The 25,424-nt window shown below is 39.5% G+C and overlaps 1 protein-coding gene across 4 annotated transcripts; it reads left to right on the plus strand.

Moving 5' to 3' along the window:
* The first annotated feature begins 234 nt into the window (after nucleotides 1-234).
* UBE2D3 (ubiquitin conjugating enzyme E2 D3) lies at nucleotides 235-23,751 on the plus strand. Of its 4 annotated transcripts, none has more exons than XM_069783586.1 (8): nucleotides 235-516; nucleotides 15,354-15,417; nucleotides 15,503-15,534; nucleotides 18,147-18,224; nucleotides 19,080-19,185; nucleotides 20,565-20,658; nucleotides 21,187-21,236; nucleotides 22,257-23,751. In XM_069783586.1, exons 1-7 carry the CDS (start codon nucleotides 493-495, stop codon nucleotides 21,233-21,235), a joined length of 447 nt encoding a protein of 148 aa, XP_069639687.1. In that variant the 5' UTR covers nucleotides 235-492; the 3' UTR covers nucleotide 21,236; nucleotides 22,257-23,751. The 4 variants fall into 4 exon arrangements, with proteins under 4 accessions (XP_069639687.1, XP_069639695.1, XP_069639714.1 ...); XM_069783603.1 differs by lacking the exon at nucleotides 235-516 and adding an exon at nucleotides 1,422-1,446; XM_069783594.1 differs by lacking the exon at nucleotides 21,187-21,236 and having other exon boundaries at nucleotides 351-516.
* The last annotated feature ends 1,673 nt before the right edge of the window (nucleotides 23,752-25,424 follow it).

The following is a 25,424-nucleotide window of genomic DNA, read 5'->3' on the forward strand; positions in this document are numbered from 1 at the left end:
CGCCCCGCCGGCTCCGCCTCCCTCCCGCCCTCCCGCGGCGTCTGGGCCTGGCCAGCGGCGGCGGCGGTGCTGGGCTCTCGCGCCCTCTCTCTCTCTCTCGGGCGGGCGGCGCCTCTCGGCTTTCCCCCCTTCCCCGCCCCTTCTTCCTCCCGGCGCTGACGGGAGGCGGCGAAGCAGCGCGGCGGGCGGGCTGGGCGGGCGGAGCGCTCCTCCCGGCAGCTTCCCCGGCGCACGGCCTAGCTGCCCGCAGGCAGGCAGGACTCTGGGCGGCCGCCGCGCTCCGGTCGGGCGCCCCCCTCGGCTGTTTCCGGAGGAAGGAGAAGCGCGGCTGCCCCCTCCCCCCTCTCCGCCTTCCTCCCCCTCCTCCTCCTCCTCCTCCTCCTCCTCCTCGCTTGCTCCCTCCCTCCCGGCCCCCCCTCGGCGCGAGCGGAGCGCGGAGTCACCGCGGCGCACAGACGGGCCCGGCGGCGGCGGCGGCGGCACTCGCACACAATGGCGCTGAAACGCATCAACAAGGTGAGCGCCGCGGCTCCTCCTCCGCCTGCCCCCCGCTCTCCCCCCCCCCCCCCGCCTTCCTCTTTTAATTTTTATTTTTGGTTTTTCCTCCCCACCCCCCTCACCCCGCCCCGGGAGGAGAGGGGCACGGGTCCGGGGGTGCGCTAGCCGGGCTCGGCGGGGGGGATGGGGAGGGGGAAGGGGTAGGCGGGAGGCCGGCAGAGCGAGGCCGGGCAGCGGCCGGCTCCTTCCGGCGAGGCCGCGGCCCGGCTGGGGCGGTGAGGCCGCTCTCTTCGGGCCTAGGCCCGGGACCTCGGAGGTCGGCCAGGGCCCCGGAGGGCGGCGGGGTGGTTCGGTGGGGGCCGGGGCGCGGGCGGCGCCGGTCCGGCGGGCGGGGAGCGGCAGCTCCCGGGGACGCTCAAATGTCAGCGCAAGCCGGAGCCGCCCCGCCGCGGCGGTGGCGTCGCCGCCGCTGCCCCTCCGCCGCCGGCCGGCCCGGATGGTGCCGGTCCGTGTGCGGCGGAGGGGCTTTCGGTGCGATCGCGGCCCTCCCCGGGGCAGGCAGCCGGCCTCTCGGGCCGGTCTCTTCCCTCTGGCGTGCAACTTCTTTCCCGCATTGTAAGATGGCGGCGGGTTCGCCTAGTTCGGGCTCTTTCCGGGATCTCTCGCTTTCTGCAATAACATGACACACACACACACGCACGTCCGCGCTGCCGCCGACTCCGGAGCAGCTGCCGCGGTGCCATCCTCTCCTCGCGTTCCCCCCGCCCTCTACCCCGGGGCCGGCTCGGCCCTCCCGCCGCCCGGGGATCGCCTCGCCTGCCTGCCTGCCGCCTCGCCTCGCCCCCCGCGCCGGGCGGGAGCGCGCACCGCGCCGCCGCCGCCGCCTCCCCGTTGCACAATCGAAGCCGGGTGGAGTAACTTCGCGGCTAACTCGGAAAAAATGCCGAGGTGATGGAAGTTTTTTTGGTTTGTTAGTTGGTGGTTTGGTTTTTGTTGTTTGGTGGGTGGTTTTTTTTTTTGTTGGGTTTTTTTTGAGGCTTTTTTTTTTTTTTTTTTTTTAAAACCTCTCCCAGGGAGGAAGGCTCCTGACCTGAGGTTGCGCTTGGGCTGCTTCAGGGTTTCTCGGCGGCAGCGCTTCGGCTTTGGGAATTGCTGGGATGTAATTGCAAACACGATGGGAGCGCAGTGGCGTTACCGGGAAGTCGCTGTTGATCTGTGCTCCTACGCGAGCTACGTGGAGCATTTACGTATTTCAAGAGCTGAGAGGAGTTTCTTGGTCATCTCATAGCCTGGCAAGATGGCAGAAAGTCAGCATGTCCTGAAATCAGTGAACTAAACTTTGGTGCACAAAACACCTTTTATAGATGGTGTATAAAGTTTGCCACCTATTAGTATTACTGTAATTTCACATCTCTTTGGCAGTGCTTGTGGGTGTATTTTAGTCAAAGTGAGGTTATTTATAATTTATTAGTGAAAGGATAGTTCTGTTATCCCTGAAAATTTTAAATCTGTTCTGGATTAGTGGTAGCTAAATGGATTGTCTTTGAATTAGAGCTATGCTCTCACAAGAATTTCAGAACAATTCCTTTTGAATCTGCCATCAGAACTTGTTCCCCTGTATTAGTGGATGATATCATTTGAGTTGAAACACAGCTAGGATACTCCCTGGTATGCTTTGTCATCAGCTCATGCTTATGAAACATGTTCAGGCGCTGCAGGTAAGAATTTATTGTCAAATATAAACCAAGGCAAGCCCCCACTTTACGTAGTAATCTGGTGGTCAGAACCCTTAAGCGAGTCAGTGTGACTCTTGAATCAATAAGTCATCTCTTTGACTTGAAGGTTTGGGCCTGTTGTGTGCAGCCTCTTGTCCTGTATTGGTCCTTACGCTCTATGGCACTGTGTAGTAGCAAGCTTCTTCCTTTACACAGTGCTAGAGTTTAGGATTGGTGAGACGGTTGGGTTAGGGTTCTTTTTTTGCTTGGTTGGTTTTATTGGGTTTTTTGGTTGGGTTTGGTCGGTTTTTTGAAGGTGCTATTTTTAATCAGTTTAATCATTCCACGCTACAAGATACACTTCCAAATTCACATAGGGTTTACAGTTTTGATTTTGTATTTGCCAACCTGGAAAGTGATGTTTTGCTAGACTGAAACCATTGCTTGCAAGTTGCTTTCTTCCCAAGTATGGTTTCTGATATGAATGTTAACTGGGGTTGAGGCTGAAATCAAAAAATAGCAGGGCCAATTTTGTAACAGGGTGGTTGTGAATTTAGATTTTTAATCTTGCCAACCAGTAAAGCCAGAGAATGGCACTCTGTCACTGGTGAGCTGGGCTCCCCTGTCTTCCAATTGTAAGGTCACAGATCAGACCTTGAAACTCTCTGCTTCCTCGTAGTACGTTGTTGGCACTCGATCAGAACAGGCTAAAGAGAGACCAGGACCTCAGAACATTGTAATCACACATAGCTGATTTAGTCTGACTTGTGGTATTACCTGTCAGGACTAGAATTCATCGTCTCCTGCAGTAGATGACGTCCCAAATGCACCAGCGAAGGTATTTTCAGTCTGTTTGGCTGCCTCCCTCTCTGTGGACTTGGATGTATCAAGCAAAATAAAATTCTTTATTGGGTGAATCAGACTTTCAGACTGCGTTAGTGTGTGTAAATTTAATCTGAAGTATGTTACACATTCAAAATACAACAACCCCTACTTAAAGCATAACTGGCAAATTCTACTTTTGGCTTGGAAATGAAAGCACAAGAGTATTCATGTGTTGTGTGTTGGGTTATCTACTTCTGGAGCAGCCTTTATAAAGCGCTCTTCAAACTGAAGTAGTTCTCAGGTACGTAGCCAGTCCCAGAAAGATTATGTTATGCTGGAGCTCATCACATCTGTGCCATCTGCCCTGAGGGTAGCCTGCATTCGATTGGCAAAACTCTGCTTTTATTGATACGGCTTGCTTTGCACAAGAGTGGCAGTTTTGTTATAACAGGCAAGTGCTTTTGCTGTGGAATAATGTGAACCTACATCTTAATTTTAACTGTTTCCTTTCCTGACGATGAAATTTGCCCCCAGAATTCTTTTTTTTTTTTTTTCCCGATTTCCAACAAATTCATGTTGATTTATGAGCTTGTATCTAAATGCTTGATACATGCTGGTGACATGTTGTGTTGGTCTGAAGTGTTGAGTGGTATCTGCTAAAAGCACATCCTATAATTGCTGCAGCATGTTGGCCCTTCCAGTTCAAGTGATGATGATGATCTGGTAGTAGGGAAACGTTTATGTAGGAGTAGGGAATTGGGAATGCATAAAATTGAGAAAACTTGGGAACATTACAGCATTGATACACATCCATTTCATCACTGCTATATGCATCCATTAAAGTGAGGTAGTATAAAAGACCTAAGCGGTGATCTTGATAGGCTAAAAATAGAATTAATATAGGAGATGTATGCATGAAATATCTTGTCTGTGAAATCCTTAAGAAAACTTGTGCCTGCTGTGTTTTATGTCCATTCGGTTAAGCATAGCACAAGTCAGCATCATTATGCCGGGGTATTTTATTAGAAAATCTTAAGTGGAGTTGGCATCCTGGAAGCTAAAGGCTGAAGGTGACAAAACCATTTATCGCTACTTAAGTGCAGATAGAAGGCTTCCATTGACAGTGGTGGAGTGGAGACTAAATAACTATTTTCCTCAAGGCTATAGCTTCCAGCACTATCCCTAGATGTATAATTAATTGCAACTTTAACCCCCCTTCTCCAGATGCTCATAGTAAGAACCGCTACTAACCCTGGAGGCATCCATAATATTTTTCAGAGATTGGATGTAATATGCAGCAATGAACGCAGCATGGAAATCTGCATTAGTTTAACCAGAGATGTAGCTTTTGTAGAGGTGATTCAGTTAGTTATAAAGCCTGCTTATTACTTTTGTTTTAAACTGCTACTCTTTTCTCATGAACTTAGTGTGAAATTTGAAAAAAAAAATGGCTTAACTAGAAAAAGCTGTTTGGAATTAAGTTTTCTTCTCTGGATGAAACCTACAATACTTTTTTTTTGCAGGCAGTCTTGGATTTAATTTGCTAGGCTTACTCAAAATAGTTAAATAACTTCAAGTTACGTGATTGATCTTATGCTTTGAATGAATGTCCAGAAATAAGTCTGGATTTGTCTGTTTAAGGGCTCAGAAAGTTAAGATTAACTAACTAATGAAATGCAGTTAATGTAAGCTTAGTTAAAATGCTTTAAACCTTTGTGAATGTTCTCTGTCTGTGTTGAATTACCTTTTTTATTTTGGTTAATTCACCTTAACTATTTTGAGTATCCAGGGGTAGACTTAAGTCCTGCCTCAAGGAGATAATGCAGTGTGCAGCTATGGCACTCGGTGGTTAGAAGAGTCATGTTGAGCCAGAAGGCAGTGGTTGATTTTTAAATCATGAGATTTCAGTAATGGAGTTTGGGAAGCACTAGTATCAAAGAACTTCAGTGTTTTTAAGTCAGAATAAAATTATTCAGCATCAGACGAAAGCTGTCATCACTTAAATTCTGTTTAAGGTTTAGTTTATCTGAATAGTCAGAACTGACATACTACGAAACGAATTTCATTAAAATGGAAATCATGCTTCTTAATTAGGTAGGTTTGATACCCATATTCAAGTCTGGCATTTACTATTAAGGTCTTGGATGTGTTTTAAGAACCGGTCATTTTTTGAGAAAGGAAGATTGATGCTTCCTTGACTAGAAAGTCTGGACTGCAGTAACTTAAAGATTTCTCCTGTTAACTGGGCATTGTGCTTGTGAAACAAGTTCACAGTCAGCATAGATCTTTAAATGTGTGCATTGGAATGGGGGGGGAAAGGGGGATACTAATCTCACTTAAGTAATTTACAGAACTTCAGAGATCAATATTCCATTAGATGGGCACTTCTTGCATACCTTAAAAATGGGAGTTCTCCAGTATGTTAAGGGTTTGGGTGGGATAATGTACAGCATAAAAAGGATGTCCAGCCAACATTTTCTTTACAATCATTCCAGCTTTTAAAGATCTGTTTTTGAAAGTAAGCCAATGCTTTTGCTATTATTCCCTGTGTGAGTTTCTTCTACAGAAGAGCTGATGTAGATCTCCACAGAATGAGCTCCCTTCAACTGCCTCCTCAGTGTGTAACCAGCTCTGAACCACCAATGCCCTTCTTTGCGCTCACGTTAATGGGTAAAGGAGGGGGGAAAGATGTAAACAGCTGTAAGTAGCAGCTGTTGAATACAGACCAGTAAACTGCCTCTTGCCAAAGGCATCTCTGTTCATTGTGGAGGCCACGTCTAGCCTAGCATCATCCCCTGCCCATGGATGTTTTCCGTGCATCCACGGGGTTGAACTGTTAAAGGAGAAAGGGGATGGAGGTTCTTAACCTTGTCTGAGATGTCAAGTGACAGCTGGTAAGGAGGAGTGGAAAAGGGTAGAACTTTTGTGTAACTCAGATTAGGGCATTGATATGTGATCTGCGATAAATCTTTCTGTTGCAAAAATTAAGGTTTTGCTACTTTAACTGTCTGCCCTGTGTTCTTGTATAGGTCCCTCCCCTTTGCATCAGAGCTGGTGGATGGGAACATGTGGTCTGCACTTCAGCATTAGGTCTGATATCTCAGTATAAGCTGACTTTTGTTGATAGTTTAGGCTAAGATGCCATAGCTTACATTGAAAAGGCTGAGTCCCAGGCACACGTTTTCTGCTGGGACTGATGTGATGTAGTAATCTGCCATATAATATGCAAAAATATGCAAATAGGCAAAAAAAATTAGGGGAAGAAGTGAAAGGAGCAGTGAGGATGTATATATGATTGCAGTCAGTAATGCATTTTTATATGCAGTTGCTTTTTGTCAAGTTTGCTTTATCAGAAGAGAGTCTTAAACTGAGTTGCACATTCTGGACAGTTTTGTAAACTTCCTGAGTCTAAATTTAATACCTCAAACTCTAAATGGAAAGTACAGGAGCTTTTTTTAAACAAAACTTTCTCTTCAGTGGGCTTTTTATGGGCCACTGATCTGATGCATTAAATGTGGTAGGTTTTGTTGGGGAAGCCTTGCAAAAAAAAAAAAAAGATTAGTTAAAGTTAACATTCACAAGTTTAAAATGGTGTTTATGCCTTTGGCTACTCTTCATAAAACACTTGGATGTAGACAAGGTTTAATACTGAGAAATGAGCCAAATAGAGCATTGCAGGATTCAGGACTAAAAGCTAAATAGATAGAGGGGATTTTTAAAATTTTGTTTAAACATTGTTCAGAGCCTTCTAAAGTAAACTTCAGTATTAAAATTTTGTGTAAAGGAAGCCTTTGTTCTGAACCTCATCCCTTTGAGATGTGATACAGTAGACATCTTCAAGATCTCCTGCAGTTTTTTTCCAGTGTAATTGTGATTTTTTTTATTCTGGTTTTAGGAAAGCAAGATGGGAGGATTGCGGACTGCTTTGCAAATGTTAGGGCCTAGTAAAAAAAGGAGGAGACAAATGTTTAATCCTTTCCACAAGCATCTGGACACCAGAGTTGCAAGCTGAACTTACTGCAGATGCTGAAGTGCTTTTGGTCTTCCTGATGGACGGCATGAGGACTGTGTAAAGTTCTCGGTTAACTTTATAGCGAGGTTTCTCTGTAACCTGGAGTTAGGTTGGCCAGGTGCTCATCACTTCTGTGAGCTCTTCCAAGAGCTCTTTTTGGTTTCTAGTAAATATGAGTGTCCTGCTTTAAGGCAATATTTCCTAACCTTTGCTGGCCTATTTGAGTAATAATGCCAGATAATTCTCTAAATCAGATAACTGCAAACTTTGTTTGTCCTTTTAGCCTTAGTTTTAATTTTTTTCTTGCCCTGAATAATATAGGAGAATCTCCTGAATGACAATTTGCCAGAAGAGCAATGGCCCTCCTTCGTTCCCCTAATTCAGGTTGCAGTCTGCTTATAAATACGTTTTTTAATACTGTTTTGGTTTTGCCTTTTAAAGACCCTTGTGGACATCAGTGTCCTGTAGATAGCTGAGCTGGAATTAAACTGTAAGAGCAGCTGCACTCCAGAAACAGCTTTTGATGGTGGGTTTTTTTTTTTTACACTCTGTTGGCTCAGTGTGAACTGATTTTGTGTGTAACTGTACCTAATCCTATAGACAGACCCTTAGTTTTGCATCTCTACTACTAGCTGTTCAAAACAGAACCATTATGAAGGGTAGTTATACAGAATAGCATAATATGACAGGATAATGGTACAGTTGTAGATAAACTAGTGTAATCATCCCCACATAGTTGTGTTCATAGACTATACCCATACGGTATATTGCAATAGCTTTCACATGCATCTTTGGATTCATACAAAACACGGACTGGTAAAAGTCAAGACAGCTTTTTAAAAGCAGAGCTGACTTGCAGAGTTCATTATGTTAAATAATTGTAGTCCAATATATTATTCTGGAATTTATCTAAACAATGAATTCACCACACTGATTACAGATGTGTTATTTGTTAGAATATGAATTTTATAACTTTCTGGTATATGGCCCTTCTTTCCATACATTTCCTTGAAAACATAGAGAATTCTTGTACCTTTATTCAGAAAGTGCAGGCTTACCGAGGTTAAGTGCCCAATTAAGGCTGCTTGTGTTCTGTACAAAAACTTGTCCCATACGCTACCAGTCCCCAAAGTTGGTGTTTCTGTAGGCTTGGCAAACTCTAGGAGGCCTCGATCAGATCAAGTCCAGAGCAGTGCGCGTACAGGTGCTGCTTCTGGTTGATGTGTCAAATGCTGGTGGCTGAGGTTCTGCTGTAATGTTACTGTGTCCGTGACAAGCTGCGGGGCAGTGTGTTGGAAGGCTCTCCTGTAATGCTGCCAGACCCCAGCATCTAATGAGTGTTAAGCTTGCATTTGTGTGAAATTGTCTATCACAATGCCAAAATCTCATTCCTGAGTGGTAGCCATCAGGCCAGAGTGCCTTCCTTTGAATATAAACTTCTTTCCAAGTGCATCACTTCACATTTGTCTGTATTGAATTTAATCTGTCCCTTTGTTTTTCTGGTCATTCCATTTCATTTAGCTAGGTGCATATTGCTGCTTCTCTTTTGGCCCATTTACACCAGTTAACTTTCTCTGAGGGCTGCATTATAGTCCTGGGTTACAGAACCAAAGATCAGTGTGGTTCTTCCAGGAAAAACGTCCAAATGAAAAGTATGCTAAGTTTCAGGGTCCGATACTCAAAAGCTTGGAAATGCCAGAATTAAAATACCCAGTTATCATTGAATGGATGCGTAGTTAACCAGTGCTTCACTTCACACTTTAGCCTTCAACGTACTTCAGTCAATGTGCATGGCCCTCATGCTACAATAAGCGTATGTGTTTTAATAGCTCTGTTATTTTGGGGGAATGGTAATTGTTACAATACCTCAGAACTGATGCATGTAAAGCAGTCAGATTTTCTTCATCTTCAGTAAGACAGCTGCTGTGGGTTTTGATTACTTTGGGGGGAACAAGCCATACCTTTGAGTTCAGAGCACAGCTATAGGTGTGTAGTTGCCACGTTTTTTTCTAAGTTTGTTCTGAATGTCTTTAGTGAGTGACCAAGAAAGCAAAGTTGGTAACTGAGCTCTTTTTCCAGTTGGATCTGTCCAGCTATAGCAGTGAACTCTGTGAAAGTTTGGAATACAACAGAGAGCCATTTTAGCTGCAGTAACTGAAATCTGCCGAAAACCATTACCTATGTTGTACACCTTCCAAATTTCGGAACAGATGAGAAGAGCTGTAGACAATAGTCTCATTCACAAAGGATGTGTACTGAAAGGTGGGTTCTTCGAAAAGATAGCATGTAGTCATTTGAGTAGTTTGTATCACAGTCCAAGCACACAAAGTGACTTAATTACAGTTGCACAGCAGTCTGGCATTTCCTTTCTTAAATGCAAGGCTTAAAACATGAATGTTTCTATGTTTGTCTCTTAATATACCATTATGATATTGTTGCTAGACATTGTACAAACAACATGCAGTGTGTAGCCTGAAAAATTTAGCACTGAAGGCTTGAGAAAGGAGAACCATGAAAAATAAAACAAGCAGAATAATCAGGATGGGGACAATCACAACTGTCACGTTCCTGGTCATGTTTTGGGTTTCTTGAAAAACTATTCTGTGCTCTTCGGCCCTCACTGTTTTCTGTGACGGCTCTTCATGTGTTTTCTCTGCATATTTGCTCTAATGTCTTTTTTTAAATGACAGGAACCTACATCTTTCTGTATTATGCACTGTCATTATATGTTGTTTTTATCCATTTATTAAGTGTTAGCCAAAAGGCCAGCTTGTTTGAAACTGATAATTTTCTGCTGGTTACACTTGTCTTGTGATGTGTATTGTGCCATTGCTTTCTTATTCAGCTTGGAAATCCACATTCAGTGTTCTTTCAAACTGTTATTTTCTGCTTCCAGGGGTAATTAATTTTCATGCTGAAACAAATGTTGCAAATGCAGGTGTGTGGGATGAGGCAGTAGTTCTTTGCTGGTTGACACTTCTTAATCTTCAAACAGGCTTAAATGTTCTTCCCCCTTTATAGCTGCTTCCAATCCTTCCTTCTTTTTTAAAGCTGTTTTCAACTGTGAGCTAATGAGTGAGACTAATGCAGCGATGAATTTTTGGATGCTTAGAGCTTGAAATAACCTGTTTGACATAGACAACATTAGACAAGCACTCAGATTTATAAATGTTGATTTTTTTTTTATTTTTGTTTGGCTTAAGTGTTCTTTTTTTTCTGCTTTTTTTAATTTTATTTTTTATTTAAACTTCTGATTTAACTGCATATCACCTTTCATGCCCTCCAAGGTGGAATGAGTTATTGTCTGGAAACTTAAAGCAAATTAACCCCATTTTTTCCATTATGCTTTCTTGACTACAAACCAGAGAACTGCAGTATATCATTTTAACAAATAATTTTGTTATAAACCAATATTAAATCTTTACAAACCAATATTAAATCTAACTGTGAGTCTATGCCTGTGGAGGAAAATGAGTGATCTTCTGTCACTCTGTATTTAAGTCAGCTGCTACTATCATTAAAAATAATCCCTGGCTATTTCCAGCTTAAACTAGAAAAATGTAGCAGTAGTGCCACAGGGAGTATGAATTCTGACAAATGGGAAGAGAAGGAGCTGACTCAGATGCTGCTCTACTTGGTACCTTGCAAGAAGGCAGCTTGGTAGACATCAGGCTGTCATTTCTTACTGAATTTGCTGAGACCTGAAAACTTCTGTTAGAAAAGCAACTAGTTCCCTTAAGTATTTTCCTTCACTGTCTTGCTCATGCATATTTGGATGAGGTATCATTTGTTGTTCTTTAAATTTTCTTCATCATTTAAATGATTTCTGTAGTTTCTTAAGTAGCTGGTAGAGAGGAGTTGTTTGAGGGGTTTTTAGCAGCTTTTCTGTAAAAAAAAAAAAAAAAAATTAAAAAACACTTTTGTGGGCTATAATAGGGTTGTAGTCCTGCATTTGTACTCGCATGTCAATGTTTTGGATCATCACTTGAAGCATAAGCCATATTTTCTATGTTAGTTATGATTATATTTGTGCAAAACAAGCAGATGAGCTTTTATAAGCATTTTTTTCTTGAAAATACTGGTTTATTTTTTTGGTTAGCTTTTTGATGAATTTACAGGGAAAGAGAAGATTAAGAATGGGGCTGTTTCACCAGTAAAACTATGTCTTGCTACAGTCTTATTGTGAAACTGGCAGAAGACCATGGTGTTGAATTTGTTTTAAAGCAGGTTGGTCTGTTGCAGTGACCGGTACTGATGCTGTATTTCCAGTTATCTCTCAGTTTTCCAAAACTCTGTTGTAAAATTGTACATTTATTGCTTCTTGTATATGCTGCATTACTGTTGTCCTCTTACAGTAGCATTTGTGCTTGCTCCTTAAACAGTGTTTAAATCTGTAAAATTCTAAGTGACTAATCATCCTTGTGGAGAGGTAGGAACTATCGCAACTTTATATTTGGAAACTGGGACACAGAAATGGTGATGTGCTGGAGCTGTACCGGAAGCCTCCGGCAGTGCCAGAGACTACTAGTCACAGTTGTAATTCAAGACTAATCCTTTCCGATAGGCATATAACACATCACTCTGAACTCTGAAATTTGGCTTATTGTTTCTATGTAAAGTCTTTGGAATTTACTTCTTGGAAATTTATATTTTTTTCTTAAGCCACCTGTAAAGTGAAAAACTATACCAGCTGATTCCAGAAAAATGTGGGTTCTACTTCGGGGATTTTTAAGAAAGTTTGGGATGTAGCTTAGTACCTCTTGACAAAGGAAAGCACTACTGAAACTGAATGTGAACAAAAAGAAACGAAGTTGGTGATAGTATTGCAGCAGAAGGAATATTAGAAGCGTAAAGCCCTTACATGTAGAGATTTTACAGAGCAATGGTTGGGAACATTTTTAAATTCTAAAATACTAGTTAAAATCTGCTTTGTAAAATGAAACCTAACATGGTCTTTACCTTCTTGGTCAGAAATGGGTGAAAGCAGGGGAATAATTATGAGCCGATTTCTTAAAAATTATTTTTTTAATCAACTCATGGAAATGAGGAAACTTAGTTTTGATGTCAGAAATATTTTTCAGATTAAATATTTTCCTGTTATAGAGTAGTTGCTCTAGATTGTTAAGCTGAGAAGGAAGGTCAGTCAGTTCGTGTTTCTGCTGCTGAGTGGGAAACTTTAAAAAAAAAAAAAAGCTCCTCCCTTTCCTTGAATGAAATGCTTCAACTGCGCTCCAGATATCACAGCCCATGTGCCCCTGCTTGTTTAGTTTCCAGTTATTCCAGTTTGCCTGTTGGATACAGCAGAGTTGTAGCTTTCAGAAGGAGGCCCTTTTTAAAGCTACACAGAGAACTTTCCATTCCCTTGTTGCAAAAAGCCTCCCTCCTTTTGTGTGGATATGAAGTGTTGCACACTTAACAGGGAGACAAAATGGGTCTGGTGTTACTGTAAGCAGGCAGAGCTTGCCAGTGTTTGTTTCATGTTTGCCTGAGTTCTTCCATGACACTTCACACTCTGCTGAAGCAAACAGCTTTACTCCAAACTTTACTCTTCTGACCATAGTACCTAGGAGAAGCAAATACAAGCATGTGTGCCGCCTCAGCTTTTTTTCTTTCTGAATTCAGTGGGTAAATTATTTGCTCTGTGGTTGAAATGCTGAGTGGTTTACCATGTGTTCCTAACGTTACCGGTATTTTGAACTGCTTTGTTTAGCACAGTTAGGTTTTTTTACTGAAGTTTTTTGGCCTAGACAAAACTTTAGTCCTTTAGCTTATGAAAATAGGTGCTTGTTTGTTTTCTAGAACAGTTCCAGTGATTAAAATGCATAACTATATGGACACGTATTTTGAAACGATGAGACGGGAATAGTAAGACTCATGTGTATCAGCTTGTAAATTATTCTTAATATTACTGAAGGGGTTTTTTTCACAAATTTTTCACTGGGACTTATTAATACTTGTCTTACACTTGCAATCCTACTTATTTACTTTTTGAATTATTGTTATATTCTAATTTTCCTGCTGTGTTAAAACACTATTTTTGAGTACTGATTTCTTATTTCTCTGAAGATAGTAGTACCTTTTGAAAAGCTTTCTAGTCTAATGCATATACCTGTGACACTCCACTTTATGCTGATCTTTTCTTGTCCTTGTCTTCGTGCTACTAATTTTTGTAATTTTCATAAACTGCATAAAGAGCCTTTTCATAATTCTTAGTCCCTGTGATAGTTTAAAAAAAGTAGGATCTGATCATCTTCCCCAATTAATTCAAATAACCCAGTAATAGCTACACAACTACATTGAAATAGTAATATTTGTGTCTTTCTGCTTATTCTATTGCTACAGCTTATTTTAAGGGACAAAATATCTTTTTTTTTCTCTCAGATTTTGGAAATGATTGATTATTCTTAGAACTGGAAAAATATATTTAGATGAGAAATAAGCCTGATTAACGAAACCTGCTGTATTTGTTAAATGGAAAAAAAACCACCAACCCACCCTGAAAATTAAAAAGCTTTTTATCTGAAGGTTCTTTTACATTTCTTGTTTGCGTTTATATGGATAAAACAAATCTAACTTAGCAAATTTTTCTAGAGGGTGCAGAACAACATAATATGTGATATTTCATGGCAGAAATAAGTCTATCACAGGGACCCCCAATAATAACTGGGGAGTGTAGATAAATGTATTCTAAATGGATTTACTGTGATGATCTGGAAAGAGCTGTTGCCCATGCTTCTAAATAGCAGCAGCAGTGAAATGAACAGTAATATTAACTTCATTGTGCCATTGCTTATCAGAACTGATACAATTCCATTTTATAAAACAGTCTGATTCCAGTGCAAAACTGAAATCTGGTTAATTGGAAAGTTCATCAAAATTGGCATGTGCAGGGAGGGGAAATATAGGACTAAGTTTTCTTGGTGTTTTTGAGGGGGGTGGTTTTTGGTGTGGGTTCTGGGGGATTTTTTTTTAATATATAGACTTCTACATGTTGAAGTAGTGTTATTCTCTCTGTGTTTGCAGGAGCTATCATCTTACCAAAGAACAAGGTGTTTAAGTTACAGGGAACGTAGGGGTTTTTTTCCTCATTTTGTGTTGGCTTATGCTTACTACATTTTTATCAAGTGCAGAATTTGTGAAACTTAAAGGATGTACGTTAGGATCTTCCCAGGCAAAACAATTAGCTGTCTGGTCCAAATATGCATGTTTCCAGCTTAATAGGTATGCCTGGGTTTCTTAAATGTCTGAAAAAGTAATGGAAGGTTCTTGTCTTAATGGCTTGTGTAGACTTGTAGCACAATAACTTGCGTGCAACTGTTGATATATGAGAGAGGGACTGAAGGTTTTCCCTTTTCTCATGATTTCTAGATGCCTTGACAAGTGCAGATTTATAGAAGCTCCTGAAGCCATTTTTAGATTCAAAAGAGAGCAGGGAAGAGGGAAGGTATCTGTTACATACTTCAACTGAAAGTATAACTTTAATTTTAAAAGACACTGTCCAAACAAGTAACTTGCAGAGTGTTTAAACAAATTAATGCTGAGTTTCTTTGATACTACACAAGGAATCCTCCATCTGAAGTTTCTGTTTTCATTCCCGCTGTAATGGAGAGGGAGAGAACTGTTTCTGCAGCTCAGTTATTCAGAATTTTAAAGGCATATTTGTCTCAAATGTGAAGTTTAAAATTAAAATTAAAAAATACGGATATTTTGCCTGATTCTAAGACTTGTCAGCCTCTCTAATTTTCCTGTCTACTTCAATCTGTGCAAGATACATCCCTGCTGGAGGTAGTGGGGAAAATGAGGCTGAGTTTCTGTGTCAGTTTGTCAGGTTGGTTTTTTTTTTTCTTTCTGTTCTGTTTTTTTAATATCAGATGTTACGCATATAGTGCTTTCTGTTTCATGAAGACTCATCAATTGCTTTCTCTCTTCTCACTTCAGGCTTCTCTCTAAGACTTGAATCCTTGAAAATCTTGATCAGAAAGTGGTTAGACTTTGCCCACTTCAGGCTGTGTCCCCCGCTCTCCTTTCTGTCACTTCTTCATTAGGGGTGTCTTTACAGTAGTGATATTTATTTAGAAAAGCATAGTCATTGTAGCTGTTAACCTTCATAGCTAGTTTTGGTGTTCGTTGTCTTTTATAAAGACACTTTTGGTACTGATCTAGTTGTTCTAATGGCTGTTATTGCACATTCTTTTGTGTTTGTATATGGAAAAACTATTAAAGGTTTTTGCTGGACATAAAGTGAAAAAGACTGAGTTCATTAGTGTTCCTTCTCTGAACAGTTTTGTTTGTTTTTCCTAAAGGAACTTAGTGACCTAGCCCGTGATCCTCCAGCACAGTGTTCAGCAGGTCCCGTTGGAGATGACAGTAAGTAACCTTAAGTTTTGTGTTCTACTCTGCTAACTCAAAGCATATCATGCATAGATAATAATGCGGAGTTTTTCTTTTGTAGTGTTTCATTGGCAAGCCACAATTATGGGACCTGTAAGTATCCTAATTCTTGTGATGTAATATTAAACTGGTAGTTCTTATTCAGGAGGAAACTGGGGGGTTTTGTTCTACTTTTTTTTAACTCCCCTTATCAGGCTTTAGTTCTAGAGGTACTCTTTACAGTAACAGAAAATGAAGGAGGGGGGAAAAAAATCAGGCTGCTGCTGATTATTTTATTGCTAGAATGTTTTATGAGGACTTGCATTTCAGCTGAAATGATCTCTAGAGCAATGTTAGGGATTACCACTTAATATCTAGAAACTTCATTTGCATTTAACTTTTTCTAAAGTTTGAATCTAGCGTGAACTTTGTACTAGGAGCTGGTCCCAGTGTCAGGAATTATTTGGGATGCTTTTGTGTGGATCTTAGAATGGAACAGGGAATCCTTGTTTGGTCTGGTGTCATGTACTGAGATCTTGAATAGTTCTAAGAATAGAAGGGAAAAAGTCACTGAAATGTGTGGCTCCAGTTATGACTGGAGGAAAAAAGTCTGTGTTAAATGTTCACTAAGCATCTGAAACCTGAATGTGACTTTTTCCTTGTTAGAATAAAGGCGGCAGATGTTTGCCTTTACTGAAAACCTGACCTGCAAACACTTGACATCTGGGGTTCTCAGGGCTGGTTATCTATATTTAGAAAACAGCCTTCTGTAACTTAAGACGACAAATACTGGATGCCAGGAGACCTGCAGCCACAATGTGATGCTTCTGGTGATGCTACAGAGTAGGAATTAAATATCAGTGATGCTGAATTGCCCTGACTTTATATGTAGCTACAAGTGCGGCTTCAGGAGATCGCTATGGAAAATGTGCTTATTAGAGGTTCACCCAACTGGAAAAATGGCTGTCCATTCCAAAGTCCCTGGTCCTCGTTGATTGTAACTAGGCGCCTCAAAAAGATAAAATTGTTTAATTGCTATATTCATGCTTAAATGGCAAGGAATGTTCTGCACTATATTGAGTATGATATTATGCGGCTGGTGTCTGCGTGTTCCTAAGGTATTAAACATGAGTTGATTTTAAATTGGGATTATTATTCTTAGCTTCCCTTTCTGGTTTAATAATGTACAGCTCCTTTTTTGCCATACAGTTTTTGTGGTGCCAAAAGGTCTGCTTTCCTGTTTCAAGATCAGGCAGTATCCTGACAGAAGTGTGGTGTTAGTAGTTCTAGTGCTCCTGTGGTGTTGCTTAGTGCTTTTAGTAACAGATGAGTATTGTAGAACCAGTCATCTGGCCTTCTGCCTCTGCAATAGGGTATTATACAGGCTGTGATTTTCTTAGATAGATGTAAGAGAGCTTGCATTGGTTTAACACATTCTAGGAGGGGTTTCTGTAATTGCTAAAATGTATCCCCAGAACAAGTGCAGTAAAATGGTTGCTTTCTGGCTCCTCCAGGCCTCACATAGTATCTGTTGACCAAATGCAAGAGATTATATCTTGATTGCTAGGTTTTCAGGAGAGACTGCTTAGGGTATAAACTACATGTTTTCAGGTTTTTGTCCCTTGTGTTGCAGGATTCCATTTTCTAGTATTTAACTAAGAAAGATGTAGTTATTTCCTCACATTGGTGAAATGTTCTTGCAATTAATATGAAAATTCAATTTACAAATAATTCAGGAGTGTGCTCTGTGTGTCTCTAATTCATTTTGCCTAGCCCTGAATCTGGAATTAAAAGCATTGTAGTATTCAGGTTAAACAATGAAATTGTTAGCTCTTTTTCAGAAATTTAGTTGTAGTTTCAAGTAAAAACTTCTTACAACTTTGTTCTCATAACTAGTAACTTAAGCAATCCCTATTTAGTCACTCTGTTTATTCTCTGCTTACTATCAGCTTTTTTACTTCCACATGTTGATTTACTGCTAATAGTTAATGCCTGAATGTATTATCCCCATAATTGTTTCCTTGGAGCAGGGAAATGTAAAGTACTCTTCCATACTAGATTACAGTGAATTTCTAATACAGAAAGGGAGGAAGAATTCACTTTAATCTTTATGGTTTTTTTTTCTTTGGGGGTGGGGTGTTTTGTTTTTGTTGAGGTTGGGGGTTTTTTTGGTGTGGTGTTTTTTGGGGGAGTGTTTTGTTTTGTTTCGTTTTGTTTTTTCCCAAGGAACAAGTTGTTGGCTCTGTATTCATAGGTTTTCTGCAGGGCTGAGCAAAGCCTAAACCAAGGACAGTATTTAGGAGGGAATGGGAGGCCCTTAGAGCTGTCCATGACCACTGTCAACTTGGGTGGTTATAACAAATAAGCTCCAAACACAGAACTTGAGGTTTTTGAACCTCACAGGACCCCAGCTCTGTTAACACTACTTCTTGGAGCTGTCTCAGAGGCACTTGGATGCTTTTGCCAAGTTGTCCTGAGTGGATTGTCAGAGAAGCTGTTTTCTATGAAGCATTAGCTTGGAGAGGTCCATACAGAAACTGACCTGTATGCGTTCTGTATCGCTTACCTTAGGAAGTAGTAATTGAATGTTAATTGCATCTCTCTTGTATTGGTGGATTAAAAAGTTCAGTTGTTTAAACAAATTTCATCTCCTTTTATTTGTTTAAAAACAACATCTTCAGTGTCCTAAAGATGATAATAGGAGAATTATTTGTTTGCTTTGACAGAATGACAGTCCATATCAGGGTGGTGTATTCTTCTTGACAATTCACTTTCCTACAGACTACCCTTTCAAACCACCTAAGGTAAGTATTGCTTTATCATTTGTGAAATAAGTGCTTTTTAAAGAACCAAGTGCAGGGCAGAAACTTCCAGCATCTGTGTTGTAATATTGTCAAGTTTTCACTTCTTTTCACACATTCTTACAGTATATTAGACGGCTAGGTCCCTCTCTGACTACCACAAGAATGAGTGTGTTAGCATGTATTTTTAGGAGCAAATTCATATATGTGAATTCTGAATGTCTTGGAATTATGTTTGGGTTTATTTCTGTTTTTCTTAATTGATAGGAAAACTCATTAGCTTTGTGTTATTGTAATACAATTCTTGCTGAGGGGACTGTCAAGTATTACAGAGTAGCTGTTTGGGTTGGTATGTACAAATGTGACACTATGGATAGGGATTAGTTTGCTGAGTGCCTAAAATTAGTGAATATGGTATCTGTTAGAATTTGGCAGTAATTGCGAAATACGCTTTTTTGGTAGCTTTATCAGCTGCTAGCATTGTCTTCTAATTTTCAGTCAATATGAAAGTGCACACTTGGAGTGACCGCAATGTTTGAAGTTCTTTAGATCTGTGATAGCAGTGTTACTGTGGTTCAGGCACTCTGTTGTGTCTTCATCATGATGTAGGCACCTGTGATTAAAATACAGCCTCATACTTGCCCTGTCTCTGTTTGAAATGGAATTGGAAACTGAGAGGTTGCAGCTTGGGTGCATTTCCATGAATTTGATGCAGTTTAACTGCTTAATCCCTTTCTTTTAGAGTAAATTCAGTTGACTGATAGCTTGACTGAGAAGAAAGGGTGATGTCATTGTCGTCACAGACCAAAACACACTCTTCTTTTTTCTTTTTTTTTTTTTTTTTTTTTTTTGTTGCAGGTTGCATTTACAACAAGAATCTATCATCCAAATATTAACAGTAATGGCAGCATTTGTCTTGATATTCTAAGATCACAGTGGTCTCCTGCTTTAACTATTTCTAAAGGTAACTTGTGTGAAGGAGAAATGTTTCCATCTCATGTTGAATACTGTGCTTTTAGCTTTGATTGTCTTGAGTTCTTACCTGCCTCTTGATTTCCCTTACTCATTCTAGCCTGTGTTTTGCCAATTTGATAATGATATCTTACTGCGTATTTAATGGATATTTGTTTATTCTCAGACCTTCTGCTATGTGGTTGTTTAAGGCCTTGTCTGGCCACTTACTTGCTTCAGTATTCTTAGCAGAGCTTACTAGCTTGGTCCCAGAGGAATTTGCCAGCATTTGGATTGAAACAGGCCTGTGGTGGTATATTTGAGCTAAGGCTGAGAAACTGCTTGTTTGCAGCTGTCCATGTAGATACACACTTGCATGTTAATTAAGATTAATTTGTCAGTTTTTAATAATGAAATCTGCATAGTTTTTTGACTGAGTCTGTCTAGAATTACACAAAGAGTTATATTAGTATATCTCTGTGGTAGATGAATAAAAGCAAACTGTTATTGATACATGTTGCTTTCTGCCACTGTGCACTGGCATTGTATCACATTACTTCCTTCAGGAAAAATGGGTGCTGTGCTGCAGTTGAAGCTTTGTAGCTTTCCTCATTTTACTATAGTAAATAGCAGTTAATTCTTGAGTATTTTCCTGATGATCAGATTTCGTTTTGCGTCAAAGCCACTGGTCACTGTGGCTTCAAAAGATCCATCAAAGTGCTCCTTTGTCTATAGAACTTGTAATTCCTGTCTGTCCAAGGAGTAGGTTTGTGATTTGAATGTGGTTCCCTACATTTTAATGCTGTCACTATTGTTTTTCTTTCAAAGCTGCTGTGAGAGTAGAGGGTGAAGTCCTCATAGCTGCCTACAACAGCGTTACTGCTTTATTTTACAACATACATGTAGTTTTATCAGTGCAGATCAGGGTATTGCTATCTTACATATAACAGAGAAAGAATTCAGTCTGACTTTAAAAAAAAAATTTAGTTAGGAAATTCAGATTTTAGTGATTAAAACCATGGAATATGCTGGTCATCAGAATACGTGAAATTCTAGTTTTAGTAATTAAAACCACGGAATATGCCGGTCATCAGAATACATAATGTGCTTTTGTTGGCTGCTACATTGCGTCATAGTGCAGGGGACAACAGTGCTGTTCTCATGTGCTTACTGACAGCTGTAAGTATTGGGAAATAGGAAACAAATAGTTCTTACAAACTTCTAAGTCATTCTGGGCTTTTTATTTAGAGTAGGTTACAAATTTGTATATCAGAAAAAGGCTTTTTAGGTTCTCTCCTGTGCCAACACTGTGCTAATACAAAGATCTGTGCTCCATTGTTTCTGAGATTGTTGCTCCTATTTTGCTATTGAGAATTCTTTTTCTCTTTACAGTTCTCTTATCCATTTGTTCACTGTTATGTGATCCAAATCCAGATGACCCACTAGTGCCAGAGATTGCACGTATCTATAAAACAGACAGAGACAAGTAAGTACAGAGTTGCGTAAGACTAATATTTTAACAAACTTTCTAAGAGTGCATTGTCAGACAGCAATTGTGTTGAGTGAGCCTTTTGTGAAAATCTGGGATGCAGAGAACTTGCGTGTCAAAGAAGTACCTATTCTTGGTAGCGTGTAATTTAAAAACAAAGGGGCTTAGTATCTGAAATTGTGGGTTCTCACATACTGCCACTCACATGTGTGGCAGTATTTTATAGTATGTATTGCCCAGTTTTTTGCTTACCATGCATAAATAGAATATAGTTAGATCTTCGAATTGAGGAAAAGATAGCTTTGTTATTTTGGTGCTTTGTTTTGGTAGCGGCTTGGCCTTCAATTTTGGTGGTCCCCTTGAAAAAAAAGGCTACATAACTTTTTTCCTATCTCTGTTGAAACAACTTTTTTTTTCTTACTTGTTTTTAACATTTTGCACAGGTAGAATCATATGAAGTAGACTTTGTTTGGTTTATATATTTTTTTATATATATATTAATGCTAAATATACTTGTCCAATTAGGTACAATAGGTTAGCAAGAGAGTGGACAGAGAAATACGCTATGCTGTAGGGTAAGAATATCTGCACATTATGGTGCATTTAACAAAATGAAAACTTGTCAGCACTTGGGTGCTGCATGCTCAAAGGCACTGGATTGACTAACAGATAGTGGATGTACCAGTTACTGAACTTCGATATTTAACAGCTTGATCTCTGGTTAGTGTGAAATGTATTGGCTAGTCACTATTTCTCACAGATACTGCTCTTGCATGGCCAAAAAAAAAAAAAAAGATAGTATGAAATAATTACCAAGTTTTGAGCCAGCTTGTCAACTTGTTCTGGTAAGTATTTACCCAGATTTTGTCGGAGTTTTAATAAAAGTGGTGCCCTGTAATGAGACCTCATGCATAAACATGGCTGAATTTAGGCAATCCAAATTTCAACTTTTTATTACTCAGCAGTGTCTGTCTTCTACATATAAACTAGGAAAATGTATGGGGATTATGTTCTGCTTGTGTAGTTGAAAATTAACTTCTTACTGACAAGCATGGAGTTAAGTATAAACTAATTGTCAGCTCAATTCCTGTGGAAGTAGTGTACTTAAATATTCTTCTGACATACTTTTTTAAAATTATTTGAGCAGTATGTTCATGTGGAAAGAATATTTTTACTCTAAAATGGGAAAATAGACATTCTGTATCCAATGATATTATTAACCAAGTAATCTTTACTTATGGCATGTGATACTCTGTAATCTTTACCTAAGGACAATATTTAAACAAAATGCTCCCCTTGCCTCTCCCACCCCAGGTGGTCTCTGCTCCTTCCCCTTCAGTAGTTTTTCATAACAGACTTCTAGCAGATCTGCTTGTCTTGAATTTGAAGAGTTTCATATAAATTAGAGAATATCCTAGTTAGTCTAGGGAGGGATTTGTTCAGTTTTTTCAGTTCAAGTATATCTTAGTACAGAAAGAGACTTCTCTTGGTTTGAAGAGAATAGGGAGATGGGGATAAAATGGTACTTGATAATTAACTGTTTAGGAAATTGTCATTTTCATGCTGAGACTTACAATTCCTGGTTTTGTTTGCAGGTACAACAGAATATCTCGGGAATGGACTCAGAAGTATGCCATGTGATGCTACCTTTAAGTCAGAATAACCTGCATTATAGCTGGAATAAACTTTAAATTACTGTTCCTTTTTTGATTTTCTTATCCGGCTGCTCCCCTATCAGACCTCATCTTTTTTTATTTTTTTGTTTACCTCCTTCCATTCATGCACATGCTCATCTGAGAAGACTTTAGTTCTTCCAGCTTTGGACAATAACTGCTTTTAGAATCTGTAAAGTAGTTACACAGGAACAATTGCCCAAGATTCAGAATTTTTTTTAATGGAGCATGTGTATTATGTGGCCAATGTCTTCATTCTAACTTGGTTATGAGATTAAAAACAAACATTCCTCACTGCTCTAACAGATGCTGAAGATATCACCTGAAGGGGGGAGGGGAGATGGATGTTCAGTTTTCTCCCATCAAAGAAGTAACATTGCTGTAGCAACATCCATCTTGTTCCAAACCTTTCCAGTGTTAGAGAACTGAGGTTTTATTATATACTTTTGCTCATAACTGGTGTGTCTGGAGAATTGGTACTGAATCTATAGCATCAGCAGAACAGAAAATGTGATGTATCTTATGCATGTCAATAAAGGAATGACCAGTTCTTGTTTTACAGAGAATGGAAATTGGAAGTCAAACATCCCTTGTATTCCAAAATAGGGTCTAAGAACATTTTTGTAATTCATTTAAATTTTGTTAGGAGGCTTGGAGCTATTAGTTAATCTGTCTTCCAAAACACTGTTTAATATAGCACTGAATAAATGATGCAAGTTGTCAATGGATGAGTGATCAACTAATAGCTCTACTAGTAATTGATTTATTTTCTTCAATAAAGTTGCATAAACCAATGAGTTAGCTGCCTGGATTAATCAATATGGGAAACAAAATCTTTTGTAAAAGCAAAGCTGGTTTTTGTATATACTGTTGGGATTTGCCTCATTGTTTAACATCAAATAATGATGTAAAGTTCAATAGAGTGAATCTTTTGCCATTTTCAGTTATAATGCTCAGTCTGTTGCAGGTTGACACATTGTTCGGCCTGATGTATGCAGAATTAATAAGCTAACATAGTAGTGTAGCCTTAGTAGTGTGCTACACTTGGTGCTGGGAGCCCAGCGTTCAAGGATGGACTTGGGACCCAGCAGATCTGAAGTGGTGTATTGTGGAGATACTTCCTGATGCACCTGTGTTTGCTGACTGAGAATCTTTTTCTTCACCTTGTACACTTGACAGCTGAAAGATCTTAATGTGGGAGTAATGATGAGGCAAAAAAATATAAAATAAAGTACTGTTTTGATGTGGGAATTGTCATGAGGCTGTGTTGAAGTGACTTTACTATGTGGGATGTTCGTTACCATTGAAAAGGACTTGTTCAGCCATGCTGCCATTTACATTGATGACTATTTTAATGCAACAGACACTTTCCTCATGTCAGGTGACTAAACGTGAATAAAGACTCATTGCTATTGGATTTTTGTTCTACAAGAAACACTGTCTTGTGCCATTAGTTTATCTTTGCAGCAACAAGGGCATTATTAAACATCCGGCTCTCCTCTTTCCTGCCCTCTTCCTTCATATTTTTTCCTTGTTTGATTTTTTTTTTTTTTTTTTTGGTCTCCATTCTTAACATCCATAGCTTCATTTTCTCTAGTCTTGTACTATCACTTTATTGTGCATCTGTGACTTCGCACTGGCACCACTTATGCACTGCTTATAGTTATGTACATTCTGATTCCTTGTCCCCACGTGGATGTGGAAAGCTAGATGTAAAATAAATGTTAAACCTTAATTTTTATAAAAATTTGAATATGTAGTTTGGACATGGTTTGTTCTGGTTCTAAACTATGAAAGTGAACTTATTTTAAAGTCTAGTTGCCTTGAAATTTAGAAACCTGGGCTCTCTTTAACAGCACGTGCCTCACTGAAATGATGTTCTGAAATGTGTTGATGAAGTTGCAGTTCATGCAGTGTTTCTGCTTTGCTAACTGAAGATTTTTGCTTACACCATTTTGCTGGAAAATTGGATATACTTAAAATACAACTGCCCGTAGCATTACAACTGAGGTAAAAGTTTGTATTTTTAAGCTTACAAACATTTTGCTCTCACCTTTTTGCTAATTATGTTAATTTGATGCTTATTACTTTGTCTTGGAGTCATAGCCACTGAAATCACTTATGTGATGAACTAGAATGATGTTTTGTGAGATGTAAGGTACCAGGCTTTATAAAACTCAAGGAGGTGTGGATGAGGGAGGGTCAGAGAAGAAGATAGTAAAATACTATGTGGAAGATGGAAATCTTGTTTGGACCATGACATATTTCTCTTGTACATCTGTAATGGTCCTTCTGTGATAATTTTCTGTAATTAGAAAGTATGTATTTTGATGAAAGAATGATGGGTGAATTTTAGATTTACATATGCATGCCAGAGGTCATGCTGAGACTTAAAATCTTATCTTTGTGAAGTGGGAAATGGCAAGTGTTTTGTCCTTGAAGCAGTCTCAGTGGTGTCTCATGCAGACTTCCTGTGGAAGTTATATTTGGGCGTGCTGTTCAAGTGGGGGGGCAAGGGGAGGAGCTGGTTAACATGAGCTAATGAGGAGATGATGAAAGAATTTAAGGACTTTTACCAAAACAAAAAGCTTTTATTAGTGATTACTTCAATGAGTAATCTACCTACCAAAACAAGATAGTCTAAAAAGTATGTAGTAGATCTTGATTACTATGAAACACGTGGAGGGGGGAAAAAAAGACTTTCTACTTGAACTTTATGTGAAAAATGAAGGTTTTGGAAAACACTGAAGTGACTTGTCCTGTCCAGCTCTGTTAAAATACTTATTTCAGGATGATAATAATAGCTTCAGAACACAGGGGCCAGCTCCATCCTAAAAGTCTTGGCTTGAACAAAATCTTTCTTTTTAATGGCTTTTATTTGAGAGTATTTATAGAAAACAAAGTGTCAAATCAAGACACTTAAATTTAACAAACATGTGACAAAGAAACTTACACTTCAGTTGTTTTCTGGAATAATTTTTTTTTAAGATTTCTTTCTCTGTTTAAATGGGGCTTGAATTTGACAACACGATTCCAGTCAGCTTGTTCAAATTGCACTTGAAAGTCTTTCAATGGTTTTAGCACATTTTT

Source organism: Haliaeetus albicilla, chromosome 1 (assembly GCF_947461875.1).
Source record: "Haliaeetus albicilla chromosome 1, bHalAlb1.1, whole genome shotgun sequence".
In the NCBI taxonomy this organism is placed as follows: domain Eukaryota; kingdom Metazoa; phylum Chordata; class Aves; order Accipitriformes; family Accipitridae; genus Haliaeetus; species Haliaeetus albicilla.